The sequence below is a fragment of the Oncorhynchus masou genome, chromosome 24, assembly GCF_036934945.1.
Source record: "Oncorhynchus masou masou isolate Uvic2021 chromosome 24, UVic_Omas_1.1, whole genome shotgun sequence".
Classification (NCBI taxonomy): domain Eukaryota; kingdom Metazoa; phylum Chordata; class Actinopteri; order Salmoniformes; family Salmonidae; genus Oncorhynchus; species Oncorhynchus masou.
The window spans coordinates 9,982,565-9,994,935 of NC_088235.1; the positions used below are offsets into that span (position 1 = coordinate 9,982,565).

Below are 12,371 nucleotides of genomic sequence, written 5' to 3' on the forward strand. Positions count from 1 at the left end.
TAATTGTTTTGACTAATGACAGATGCCAGTACTGTAATTGTTGTGACTGCTGTCAGTACTGTAATTGTTGTGACTAATGACAGTACTGTAATTGTTGTGACTACTGTCAGTACTGTAATTGTTGTGACTAATGCCAGATGTCAGTACTGTAATGTTGTGACTAATGACAGATGTCAGTACTGTAATTATTGTGACTAATGACAGATGTCAGTACTGTAATTGTTGTGACTAATGACAGATGTCAGTACTGTAATTGTTGTGACTAATGACAGTACTGTTATTGTTTTGACTAATGACAGATGCCAGTACTGTAATTGTTGTGACTAATGACAGATGTCAGTACTGTAATTGTTGTGACTAATGTCAGATGTCAGTACTGTAATTGTTGTGACTAATTATACTAATCCATGTTTTATTTGACATTTATTTAATCAGGGAATCACCGTTGAGATCGGGGTCTATTTCACCTTACATTTACTATTTAATAAGACAAAATCAAATACAATATCAAAAACGTCAAATGCAACACGACACAAATATTCAAGAAAACAATGACATTCCTCAATAACAAGGTCAACAAGTCAATATTTTACATTTCCCAGAGCAGCACCAGAACCTCCAGTTGAAATGTGTTTTCTAGTTGGTTCCAGCAATGAGGTGCTTTAAAAACTCCACCTTGTTCGGTGCCCTCAGAACAGCCTTAATTAATCAGGGCAAGGACTCTAACAAGGTGTCGAAAGCGTTCCACAGGGATGCTGGCCCATGTTGACTCCAACGCTTCCCCTCAAGTTGGCTGGATGTCCTTTGGGTGGTGGACCGTTCTTGATACACTCGGGGAAACTGTTGAGTGTGGAAAAACCCAGCAGCGTTGCAGTTCTTGACACCAAATGGTGCGCCTGGCACCTACTACTATACCCTGTTCAAAAGGCACTTAAATATTTAGTCTTGCCCATTCACCCTCTGACCTGCACACAATGCATGTCTCAAGGTCTAACAATCCTTCTTCAACCCGTCTCCTCCCCTTCATCTACACTGATTGAAGTGGATTTAACAAGTAACATCAAGAAGGGATCATAGCTTTCACCTGGATTCACCTGGTCAGTCTGTATCATGGAAAGAGCAGGTGTTCTTAATGTTTCGTTCACTCAGTGTATGTGTGTTGGAACAGCTTGGGTCTATCATAACCTGTAATCTGTTGTTCGTTATATCACAACGATACACTCTCTCTATCTCTCAGTCTCTCTCTCTCACTGTAAATCTCTCTCTCTCACTGTAAATCTCTCTCTCACTGTAAATCTCTCTCTCTCTCACTGTAAATCTCTCTCTCTCACTGTAAATCTCTCTCTCTCTCACTGTAAATCTCTCTCTCACTGTAAATCTCTCTCTCTCTCACTGTAAATCTTTCTCTCTCTCACTGTAAATCTCTCTCTCTCACTGTAAATCTCTCTCTCTCACTGTAAATCTCTCTCTCACTGTAAATCTCTCACTCTCTCACTGTAAATCTCTCTCTCTCTCACTGTAAATCTCTCTCTCTTCACTGTAAATCTCACTCTCTCTCACTGTAAATCTCTCTCTCTCACTGTAAATCTCTCTCTCTCTCACTGTAAATCTCTCTCTCTCTGTTCGTCCGTCCGTCCGCCTGTCCGTCTGTCTGTCTGTCCAGGCTTCACTTCAGCTGGGCTAGGAGGTGACAGTTGATACATTTCCCAGAAACCCCTCTGTTCTCAGTGACAGAACGACACTCACCAGAACGTTTATAGAGATGTTAAATATACATTGACATGTTGACGTTAGCGATATGTCAACCCTGTCTGTGGGATATGCAGCTCATATCAGCATCCTTAATATTGTTCAGTAGCCCATCTTAGTGAGTCGTGATGCATTATAAACATGGTTATAAACACATCATGAATCAACGACTTTCTTAACCTTCAGAACCAGGCTATGAGGGTGGCCAGTCCTCTTCTGGCTGTGCTGTGTGGAGATTAGAAACCTAGAGAGGAACCAGGCTATGAGGGTGGCCAGTCCTCTTCTGGCGGTGCCGAGTGGAGATTAGAAACCTAGAGAGGAACCAGGCTATGAGGGGTGGCCAGTCCTCTTCTGGCTGTGCTGGGTGGAGATTAGAAACCTAGAGGAACCAGGCTATGAGGGGTGGCCAGTCCTCTTCTGGCTGTGCTGGGTGGAGATTAGAAACCTAGAGAGGAACCAGGCTATGAGGGGTGGCCAGTCCTCTACTGGCTGTGCCGGGTGGAGATTAGAAACCTAGAGAGGAACCAGGCTGTGTGGGGTGGCCAGTCCTCTTCTGGCTGTGCCGGGTGGAGATTAGAAACCTAGAGAGGAACCAGGCTATGAGGGGTGGCCAGTCCTCTCTGGCTGTGCCGGGTGGAGATTAGAAACCTAGAGAGGAACCAGGCTATGAGGGAGTGGCCAGTCCTCTTCTGGCTGTGCCGGGTGGAGATTAGAAACCTAGAGAGGAACCAGGCTATGAGGGGTGGCCAGTCCTCTTCTGGCTGTGCCGGGTGGAGATTAGAAACCTAGAGAGGAACCAGGCTATGAGGTGGCCAGTCCTCTTCTGGCTGTGCCGGGTGGGGTTAGAAACCTAGAGAGGAACCAGGCTATGAGGGTGGCCAGTCCTCTTCTGGCTGTGCCGGGTGGAGATTAGAAACCTAGAGAGGAACCAGGCTATGAGGGTGGCCAGTCCTCTTCTGGCTGTGCCGGGTGGAGATTAGAAACCTAGAGAGGAACCAGGCTATGAGGGGTGGCCAGTCCTCTTCTGGCTGTGCCGGGTGGAGATTAGAAACCTAGAGAGGAACCAGGCTATGAGGGTGGCCAGTCCTCTTCTGGCGGTGCCAAGTGGAGATTAGAAACCTAGAGAGAACCAGGCTATGAGGGGTGGCCAGTCCTCTTCTGGCTGTGCCGGTGGAGATTAGAAACCTAGAGAGGAACTCGGCTCTGAGGGTGACCAGTCCTCTTCTGGCTGTGCCGGTGGAGATTATAACAGAACATGGCCAAGATGTTCAAAAGTTCATAAATGACCAGCAGGGTCAGATAATAATAATCACAGTGGTTGTAGAGGGTGTAACAGGTCAGCACCTCTCAGATATTGTGAGTCATTATTTCTGGTCCATGATGTGTGATGTACTAGATAGAGAGACTTAATCAGCTGTCGTCAATACTAACACCCCTGCGTTGGGAGAACAGGAGACCTGCTCAGACAGAGATAACTAATACCAGGCCTTGTTGTAGTCCCCCTCCCTCCTCCACTACACCAGCAGTCTGGTTCTCTGACCTTAACCCAACAACACAGGTGTGATCCTCCTCCCACTGCAGCAGTCCGGTTCTCTCTGACCTTTAACCCAACAACATGTTGTAGTCCTCCTCCCTCCTCCACTACACCAGCAGTCTGGTTCTCTGACCTTTAACCCAACAACATGTTGTAGTCCTCCTCCACTACACCAGCAGTCTGGTTCTCTGACCTTTAACCCAACAACATGTTCTCTTCCTCCTCCACTACACCAGCAGTCTGGTTCTCTGACCTCTAACCTAACACATGTTGTAGTCCTCCTCCACTACACCAGCAGTCTGGTTCTCTGACCTTTAACCCAACAACATGTTCTCTTCCTCCTCCACTACACCAGCAGTCTGGTTCTCTGACCTTTAACCCAACAACATGTTCTCTTCCTCCTCCACTACACCAGCAGTCTGGTTCTCTGACCTCTAACCTAACACATGTTGTAGTCCTCCTCCACTACACCAGCAGTCTGGTTCTCTGACCTTTAACCCAACAACATGTTCTCTTCCTCCTCCACTACACCAGCAGTCTGGTTCTCTGACCTTTAACCCAACAACATGTTCTCTTCCTCCTCCACTACACCAGCAGTCTGGTTCTCTGACCTCTAACCTAACACATGTTGTAGTCCTCCTCCACTACACCAGCAGTCTGGTTCTCTGACCTTTAACCCAACAACATGTTCTCTTCCTCCTCCACTACACCAGCAGTCTGATTCTCTGACCTCTAACCTAACACATGTTGTAGTCCTCCTCCACTACACCAGCAGTCTGGTTCTCTGACCTTTAACCCAACAACATGTTCTCTTCCTCCTCCACTACACCAGCAGTCTGGTTCTCTGACCTCTAACCTAACACATGTTGTAGTCCTCCTCCACTACACCAGCAGTCTGGTTCTCTGACCTTTAACCCAACAACATGTTCTCTTCCTCCTCCACTACACCAGCAGTCTGGTTCTCTGACCTCTAACCCAACAACATGTTCTCTTCCTCCTCCACTACACCAGCAGTCTGGTTCTCTGACCTTTAACCCAACAACATGTTCTCTTCCTCCTCCACTACACCAGCAGTCTGGTTCTCTGACCTTTAAACCAACAACATGTTCTCTTCCTCCTCCACTACACCAGCAGTCTGGTTCTCTGACCTTTAACCCAACAACATGTTCTCTTCCTCCTCCACTACACCAGCAGTCTGGTTCTCTGACCTTTAACCCAACAACATGTTCTCTTCCTCCTCCACTACACCAGCAGTCTGGTTCTCTGACCTTTAACCCAACAACATGTTCTCTTCCTCCTCCACTACACCAGCAGTCTGGTTCTCTGACCTCTAACCTAACACATGTTGTAGTCCTCCTCCACTACACCAGCAGTCTGGTTCTCTGACCTTTAACCCAACAACATGTTCTCTTCCTCCTCCACTACACCAGCAGTCTGGTTCTCTGACCTCTAACCTAACACATGTTGTAGTCCTCCTCCACTACACCAGCAGTCTGGTTCTCTGACCTTTAACCCAACAACATGTTCTCTTCCTCCTCCACTACACCAGCAGTCTGGTTCTCTGACCTCTAACCTAACACATGTTGTAGTCCTCCTCCACTACACCAGCAGTCTGGTTCTCTGACCTTTAACCCAACAACATGTTCTCTTCCTCCTCCACTACACCAGCAGTCTGGTTCTCTGACCTCTAACCTAACACATGTTGTAGTCCTCCTCCACTACACCAGCAGTCTGGTTCTCTGACCTTTAACCCAACAACATGTTCTCTTCCTCCTCCACTACACCAGCAGTCTGGTTCTCTGACCTCTAACCCAACAACATGTTCTCTTCCTCCTCCACTACACCAGCAGTCTGGTTCTCTGACCTTTAACCCAACAACATGTTCTCTTCCTCCTCCACTACACCAGCAGTCTGGTTCTCTGACCTTTAACCCAACAACATGTTCTCTTCCTCCTCCACTACACCAGCAGTCTGGTTCTCTGACCTTTAACCCAACAACATGTTCTCTTCCTCCTCCACTACACCAGCAGTCTGGTTCTCTGACCTTTAACCCAACAACATGTTCTCTTCCTCCTCCACTACACCAGCAGTCTGGTTCTCTGACCTTTAACCCAACAACATGTTCTCTTCCTCCTCCACTACACCAGCAGTCTGGTTCTCTGACCTTTAACCCAACAACATGTTGTAGTCCTCCTCCACTACACCAGCAGTCTGGTTCTCTGACCTTTAACCCAACAACATGTTGTAGTCCTCCTTCCTCCTCCACTACACCAGCAGTCTGGTTCTCTGACCTTTAACCCAACAACATGTTGTAGTCCTCCTCCACTACACCAGCAGTCTGGTTCTCTGACCTTTAACCCAACAACATGTTGTAGTCCTCCTCCCTCCTCCACTACACCAGCAGTCTGGTTCTCTGACCTTTAACCCAACAACATGTTCTCTTCCTCCTCCACTACACCAGCAGTCTGGTTCTCTGACCTTTAACCCAACAACATGTTGTAGTCCTCCTCCTCCTCCACTACACCAGCAGTCTGGTTCTCTGACCTTTAACCCAACAAGTCTTTCTGTAAAAAGGAAAGAACTACTTGTTTTTTCTCAGTCGTCTCTTCTAGTCGTCCTGTGAACAGATGGATTATGTCTGTTAGTGTGGATGATGTGATGTACTGGAGAATCCCTTTCATTACACACACACACACACACACACACACACACATACACACCACACACCACACACACACACATACACATACACACACCACACCACACACACACACACACACACACCACACACACACACCACACCACACACACACACACACACACCACACACACCACACACACACACCATACACACCACACACCACACACACACACACACACACACACACACACACACACACACACACACACACACACACCACACCACACACACACACACCACACACACCACACACACACACCATACACACCACACACCACACACACACACAGACGCACACACCCACACACAGACACACACACAAACGCCCACACACCACACACATACACACCACAGGCACACCACACACACACCACACACACATACACACACACACACACACACACACACACATACACATACACACACCACACCACACACACACACACACACCACACACACACACCATACACACCACACACACATACACACACACACAGACACACCACACACACAGACACACCACACACACATACACACCACACACAGACACACCACACCACAGACACACCACACCACAGACACACCACACCACACCACACACAGACACAGACACACACACACACAGCCACACCACACACCACACCACACACCACACACACCTACTATTGTGTTTCCAGCCCCAGCAGTTGGACTTTAACTCAACAGCCATTCTCTCTCTGGTACATTTAACGTCAACAGGAAATGTTGGATCTTTAAAACTGTAGCAGGAAAGAACAACCGTTATCTGTCTCTATTCTAAGTGCTCCTGTCTGTCATACTGAAAGCACCGGTCATTTGTTCATCTCCGTGAAGACAAAAAAACTCTTTACAGCTTCTTCTCTTGTAATGTGTTTTATTGTCTTTTTTCCAGAACATGTGGATCGAGAGAACCACTTACACCACGGCCTACAAACTGCCTGGGATCCTGCGCTGGTTCGATGTCAGGTCTGTCTCCACGGTGAGTGTGTGTCTGCATCAGGTCTGTCTCCACGGTGAGTGTGTGTCTGCATCAGGTCTGTCTCCACGGTGAGTGTGTGTCTGCATCAGGTCTGTCTCCAAGGTGAGTGTGTGTCCGCATCAGGTCTGTCTCCACGGTGAGTGTGTGTCTGCTTCAGGTCTGTCTCCACGGTGAGTGTGTGTCTGCGTCCTCGTCAGGTCTGTCTCCACGGTGAGTGTGTGTCTGCATCAGGTCTGTCTCCACGGTGAGTGTGTGTCTGCATCAGGTCTGTCTCCACGGTGAGTGTGTGTCTGCATCAGGTCTGTCTCCACGGTGAGTGTGTGTCTCTCCACGGTGAGTGTGTGTCTGCGTCAGGTCTGTCTCCACGGTGAGTGTGTGTCTCCATCAGGTCTGTCTCCAAGGTGAGTGTGTGTCTGCATCAGGTCTGTCTCCACGGTGAGTGTGTGTCTGCATCAGGTCTGTCTCCACGGTGAGTGTGTGTCTGCATCAGGTCTGTCTCCAAGGTGAGTGTGTGTCTGCATCAGGTCTGTCTCCACGGTGAGTGTGTGTCTGCATCAGTTCTGTCTCCACGGTGAGTGTGTGTCTGCATCAGGTCTGTCTCCACGGTGAGTGTGTGTCTCTCCAAGGTGAGTGTGTGTCTGCATCAGTTCTGTCTCCACGGTGAGTGTGTGTCTGCATCAGGTCTGTCTCCACGGTGAGTGTGTGTCTCTCCAAGGTGAGTGTGTGTCTGCATCAGGTCTGTCTCCACGGTGAGTGTGTGTCTGCATCAGGTCTGTCTCCATGGTGAGTGTGTGTCTGCATCAGGTCTGTCTCCACGGTGAGTGTGTGTCTCCATCAGGTCTGTCTCCAAGGTGAGTGTGTGCCTAAATGATAATTTACTATATTACATATATTATATAATACTATACCATACCATAGTATAATTTACTATACCATACCATAGTATAACTTACTATATTAAATATATTATATAATACTATAACATACCATAGTATAATTTACTATATTAAATATATTATATAATACTATACCACAGTATAATTTACTATACCATACAATGTTATACAATACTCTACGATACCATGCTATAATACAGGGCCCTTTTCACCCGCGGTATTTAGTCACCCAGATGAGTCGTGGAACAGGGCAGGTCCTGAACCCACGGTATATAGTCACCCAGATGAGGCGGGAACAGGGCAGGTCCTGAACCCACGGTATTTAGTCACCCAGATGAGGTGGGAACAGGGCAGGTCCTGAACCCACGGTATTTAGTCACCCAGATGAGGCGTGAACAGGGCAGGTCCTGAACCCATGGTATTTAGTCACCCAGATGAGGCGTGAACAGGGCAGGTCCTGAACCCATGGTATATAGTCACCCAGATGAGCTGGGAACAGGGCAGGTCCTGAACCCACGGTTTTTAGTCACCCAGATGAGGTGGGAACAGGGCAGGTCCTGAACCCACGGTATATAGTCACCCAGATGAGGTGGGGAACAGGGCAGGTCCTGAACCCACTGCATATAGTCACCCAGATGAGGCGTGAACAGGGCAGGTCCCACTTAACCCACGGTATTTAGTCACCCAGATGAGGTGGGAACAGGGCAGGTCCTTAACCCACTGTATATAGTCACCCAGATGAGGTGGGAACAGGGCAGGTCCTGAACCCACGGTATTTAGTCACCCAGATGAGGTGGGAACAGGGCAGGTCCTGAACCCACGGTATATAGTCACCCAGATGAGGCGGGAACAGGGCAGGTCCTGAACCCACGGTATATAGTCACCCAGATGAGGTGGGAACAGGGCAGGTCCTGAACCCACGGTATATAGTCACCCAGATGAGGCGTGAACAGGGCAGGTCCTGAACCCACTGTATATAGTCACCCAGATGAGGTGGGAACAGGGCAGGTCCTGAACCCACGGTATTTAGTCACCCAGATGAGGCGTGAACAGGGCAGGTCCTGAACCCACTGTATATAGTCACCCAGATGAGGTGGGAACAGGGCAGGTCCTGAACCAATGGTATTTAGTCACCCAGATGAGGTGGGAACAGGGCAGGTCCGGAACCCATGGTATTTAGTCACCCAGATGAGGTGGGAACAGGGCAGGTCCTGAACCCACGGTATTTAGTCACCCAGATGAGGCGGGAACAGGCAGGTCCTGAACCAATGGTATTTAGTCACCCAGATGAGGTGGGAACAGGGCAGGTCCTGAACCCACGGTATTTAGTCACCCAGATGAGGCGGGAACAGGGCAGGTCCTGAACCAATGGTATTTAGTCACCCAGATGAGGTGGGAACAGGCAGGTCCTGAACCCACGGTATTTAGTCACCCAGATGAGGTGGGAACAGGGCAGGTCCTGAACCCGGTATTTAGTTACCCAGATGAGGCGGGAACAGGGCAGGTCCTGTACGGTTCGGTGTTACATCGTGACTGACATGTAAAGTCAATGTTCCCACGTCATCAATCCAGAACGAATAGATTCCATAGTCTCTGTAAATCCTTCCATCTGATCCCGGTCTTAAAGAGGCTTGCCAGGCTCGGCTTTCACCGCAGATTGGGGAGATTTGTCACCCAGCCAGGCAGTCACACAGATCCTTTAAATTTAGGTTGGGGGGGAAACATCTATAAACTGTAATTTACTCAAGACAATCCACACATGTTCTACCGTTGCTCGTCACTGTCTGTCCCAGAGATTCAGACATCAGAACCCTCAGGTAGCCGTTCCCTATAATGTCCCTGTTGTTCGACTGTAGATTGGTGTTAAAATGTCTCTCTCGCTCACAGACGGACCTCAACCTGAAATGAATCAGAACTTCTAACCTTCTTTACTTCACTGCTTCCTGTGTTCAGGAGGAGATCAGCCCATTGGAGAATGCCATGGAGACGATGCAACTGACCAATGAGAAGATCAGCAACATGGTGCAGCGTCACCTGAATGATTCCAACCTTCCCATCAACCCCTCTCATGCTGCTCAACGGCATCGTGGACCCCGCTGTCATGGGCGGTTTCACCAACTACGAGAAGGTACTGTGTGTGTGTGTGTGTGTGTGTGTGTGTGTGTGTGTGTCGTCATGGGTGGGTCTACCTTACTTAGCTAATGAATACAGCTTTAGTTATTTATTGTGGACCAAACATAAGCGTAGTTTGGTTGAACCATCTGATCATGGTGGTTTGAAACGTTTTCCCCATGTAGGAAGATACAACCTTCATACAGAAGACAAAAGATTGTTTCTGTTATGAGTTCTGACGTCTCCTCTCCTCTCTCCCTCTTCACCCTCTCTCCACTCCTCTCCCTCCCTCCTCCTCTCTCCCTCTCCCCCTCTCTCCACTTGTCTCTCCTCCTATCTCCTCCCTCTCCTCCTCTCTCCCTCTCCTCCTCTCCTCCCTCCTCTCCCCCCTCTCTCCACTTGTCTCTCCTCCTATCTCCTCCTCTCCTCCTCTCTCCCTCCTCTCTCCTCCTCTCTCCTCTCCCCCCTCTCTCCACTTGTCTCTCCTCTTCTCCTCTCTCTCCCCTCTTCACCTCTCTCCTCTCCCTCCCATCTCCTCCCTCTTCCTCTCTCCTCTCCCTCTCTCCACTTGTCTCTCCTCCTATCTCCTCCCTCTCCTCCTCTCTCCCTCTCCTCTCTCCTCCTCTCCTCTCCCTCCCTCCTCTCCACTTGTCTCTCCTCTTCTCCCTCTCTCCCCCTCTTCACCCTCTCTCTCCTCCTCTCCTCCCTCTCCTGTTATCTCCTCCCTCTCCTCTCTCCTCTCTCTCCACTTGTCTCTCTTCTTCTGTCCTCTCCTCTCTCCCTCTCTCCACCCTCTCTCCTCTCCTATCCACTTTCCTCTCTCTCTTCTCTCCCCGCTTCCCTCCCCTCTCTCACCTCTCCTCTTTCCTCTTCTCCCACCCTCTCCTCTATCCTCTTCTCTCCTCTCCTCTCTCCTCCTCCCCCTCTCCTCTCTTCTTCTCTCCTATCCTCCTATCCACTTTCCCTCTCTCTCTCTCTCTCCTCTCCCTCCTCTTCTCTACTGTCCTCTCTCCTCCTCCCCCCTCTCTTCTCCTCCCCCTCTCTTCTCTCCTCTCTCCTCTCCTATCTACTTTCCTCTCCCTCTCTACTCTCCTGTCCCCTCACCTCTCCTCCTCTCCCTTCCCCTCTCCCCCTCCCCCTCTCCCTCTCTCTCCTCGCCTCTTTCCTCTCCCCTCTACTCTTCCCTCTCTTCTCCTCTCCTCCCCTCTCACCTCTCTCCTCCTCTTCCTTCTCCTCTCCTCTCCCTCTCCTCTCCTCTCCTCTACTCTTCCCTCTCCTCTCCTCCTCCTCTCACCTCTCCTCCTCCTCTTCCTTCTCCTCTCCTCTCCTCTCTCTTCCCTCTCCCTCTCGCTCTCACTCTCTCTCCTCTCTCCTCTCCTCCTCTCTCCTCTCCCTCTCTCCTCACCTCTCTCCCCTCCTCTCTCCTCCCCTCTCGTCTCACCCCTCTCCTCTCCTCCTCCCTCTCGCCTCTCTCCTCTTCCTCTCTCCCTCTCCTCTCCTCCCCTCTCGTCTCACCTCTCTCCTCTCCTCTTCTCTCTCCCTCTCCTCTCCTCCCCCTCTCGCCTCACCTCCTCTCTCCTCTCTCCTCTCCCTCCTCCCTCTCGTCTCACCTCTCTCCTCTCCTCTCCCTCTCCTCTCTCCTCTCTCTCTCTCTCTCTCTCCCTCTCCTCTCCCTCTCCTCCCCTCTCCCTCTCCTCCCTCTCTCCTCTCCCTCTCCTCCTCTCTCCTCTCTCTCCTCTCCCTCTCCTCTTCCCTCTCCCTCTCTCCCTCTCCCTCTCTTCTCTCTCTCCTCTCCTCTCTCCCTCTCCCTCTCCTCTCTCCTCTCTCTCCTCCCCTCTCCTCTCCCCTCTCCTCTCCTCCCTCCTCTCCTCTCCCTCTCCTCTCCCTCTCCTCTCCCTCTCCTCTCCTCTCTCCCTCTCCCTCCTCTCCTCTCTCCCTCTCCTCTCCTCTCCCTCTCCCTCTCCTCTCCCTCTCTCCCCTCTCCTCTCTCCTCTCCCTCTCCCCTCTCCTCTCCTCTCCTCTCTCCTCTCTCCTCTCCCTCCCTCTCTCCTCCCCCTCTCCTCTCCCTCTCCCTCTCCTCCCTCTCCCTCCCCTCTCTCCCCTCCCCCTCCCCTCCTCCCTCTCCTCTCCCTCTCTCCTCTCCTCTCCTCTCTCCCTCTCTCCTCTCCTCTCCCTCTCCTCTCCTCCCTCTCCTCTCCTCTCCCTCTCCCTCTCCTCCCCTCTCCCTCTCCTCTCCTCTCCTCTCCCTCTCCTCTCCCTCTCCTCTCCTCCTCTCCTCTCTCTCTCCTCTCCCTCCTCCCTCTCCTCCCTCCTCTCCCTCCCTCTCCTCTCTCCCTCTCCTCTCCTCCCTCTCCTCTCCTCTCCTCTCCCTCTCCCCTCCCC

At 50.5% G+C, this 12,371-nt stretch overlaps 1 protein-coding gene across 1 annotated transcript in view; it reads left to right on the plus strand.

The window, feature by feature from the left end:
* The window catches only part of LOC135513383 (dedicator of cytokinesis protein 1-like), a 1,066,221-nt gene extending 1,055,993 nt beyond the window's left edge, over positions 1–10,228 (plus strand). The window contains 4 exon segments of the mRNA XM_064936309.1: positions 6,895–6,981; positions 9,831–9,940; positions 9,942–10,005; positions 10,175–10,228. Coding sequence (XP_064792381.1) covers positions 6,895–6,981; positions 9,831–9,940; positions 9,942–10,005; positions 10,175–10,228 — 315 coding nt within the window.
* Positions 10,229–12,371: the final 2,143 nt, after the last annotated feature.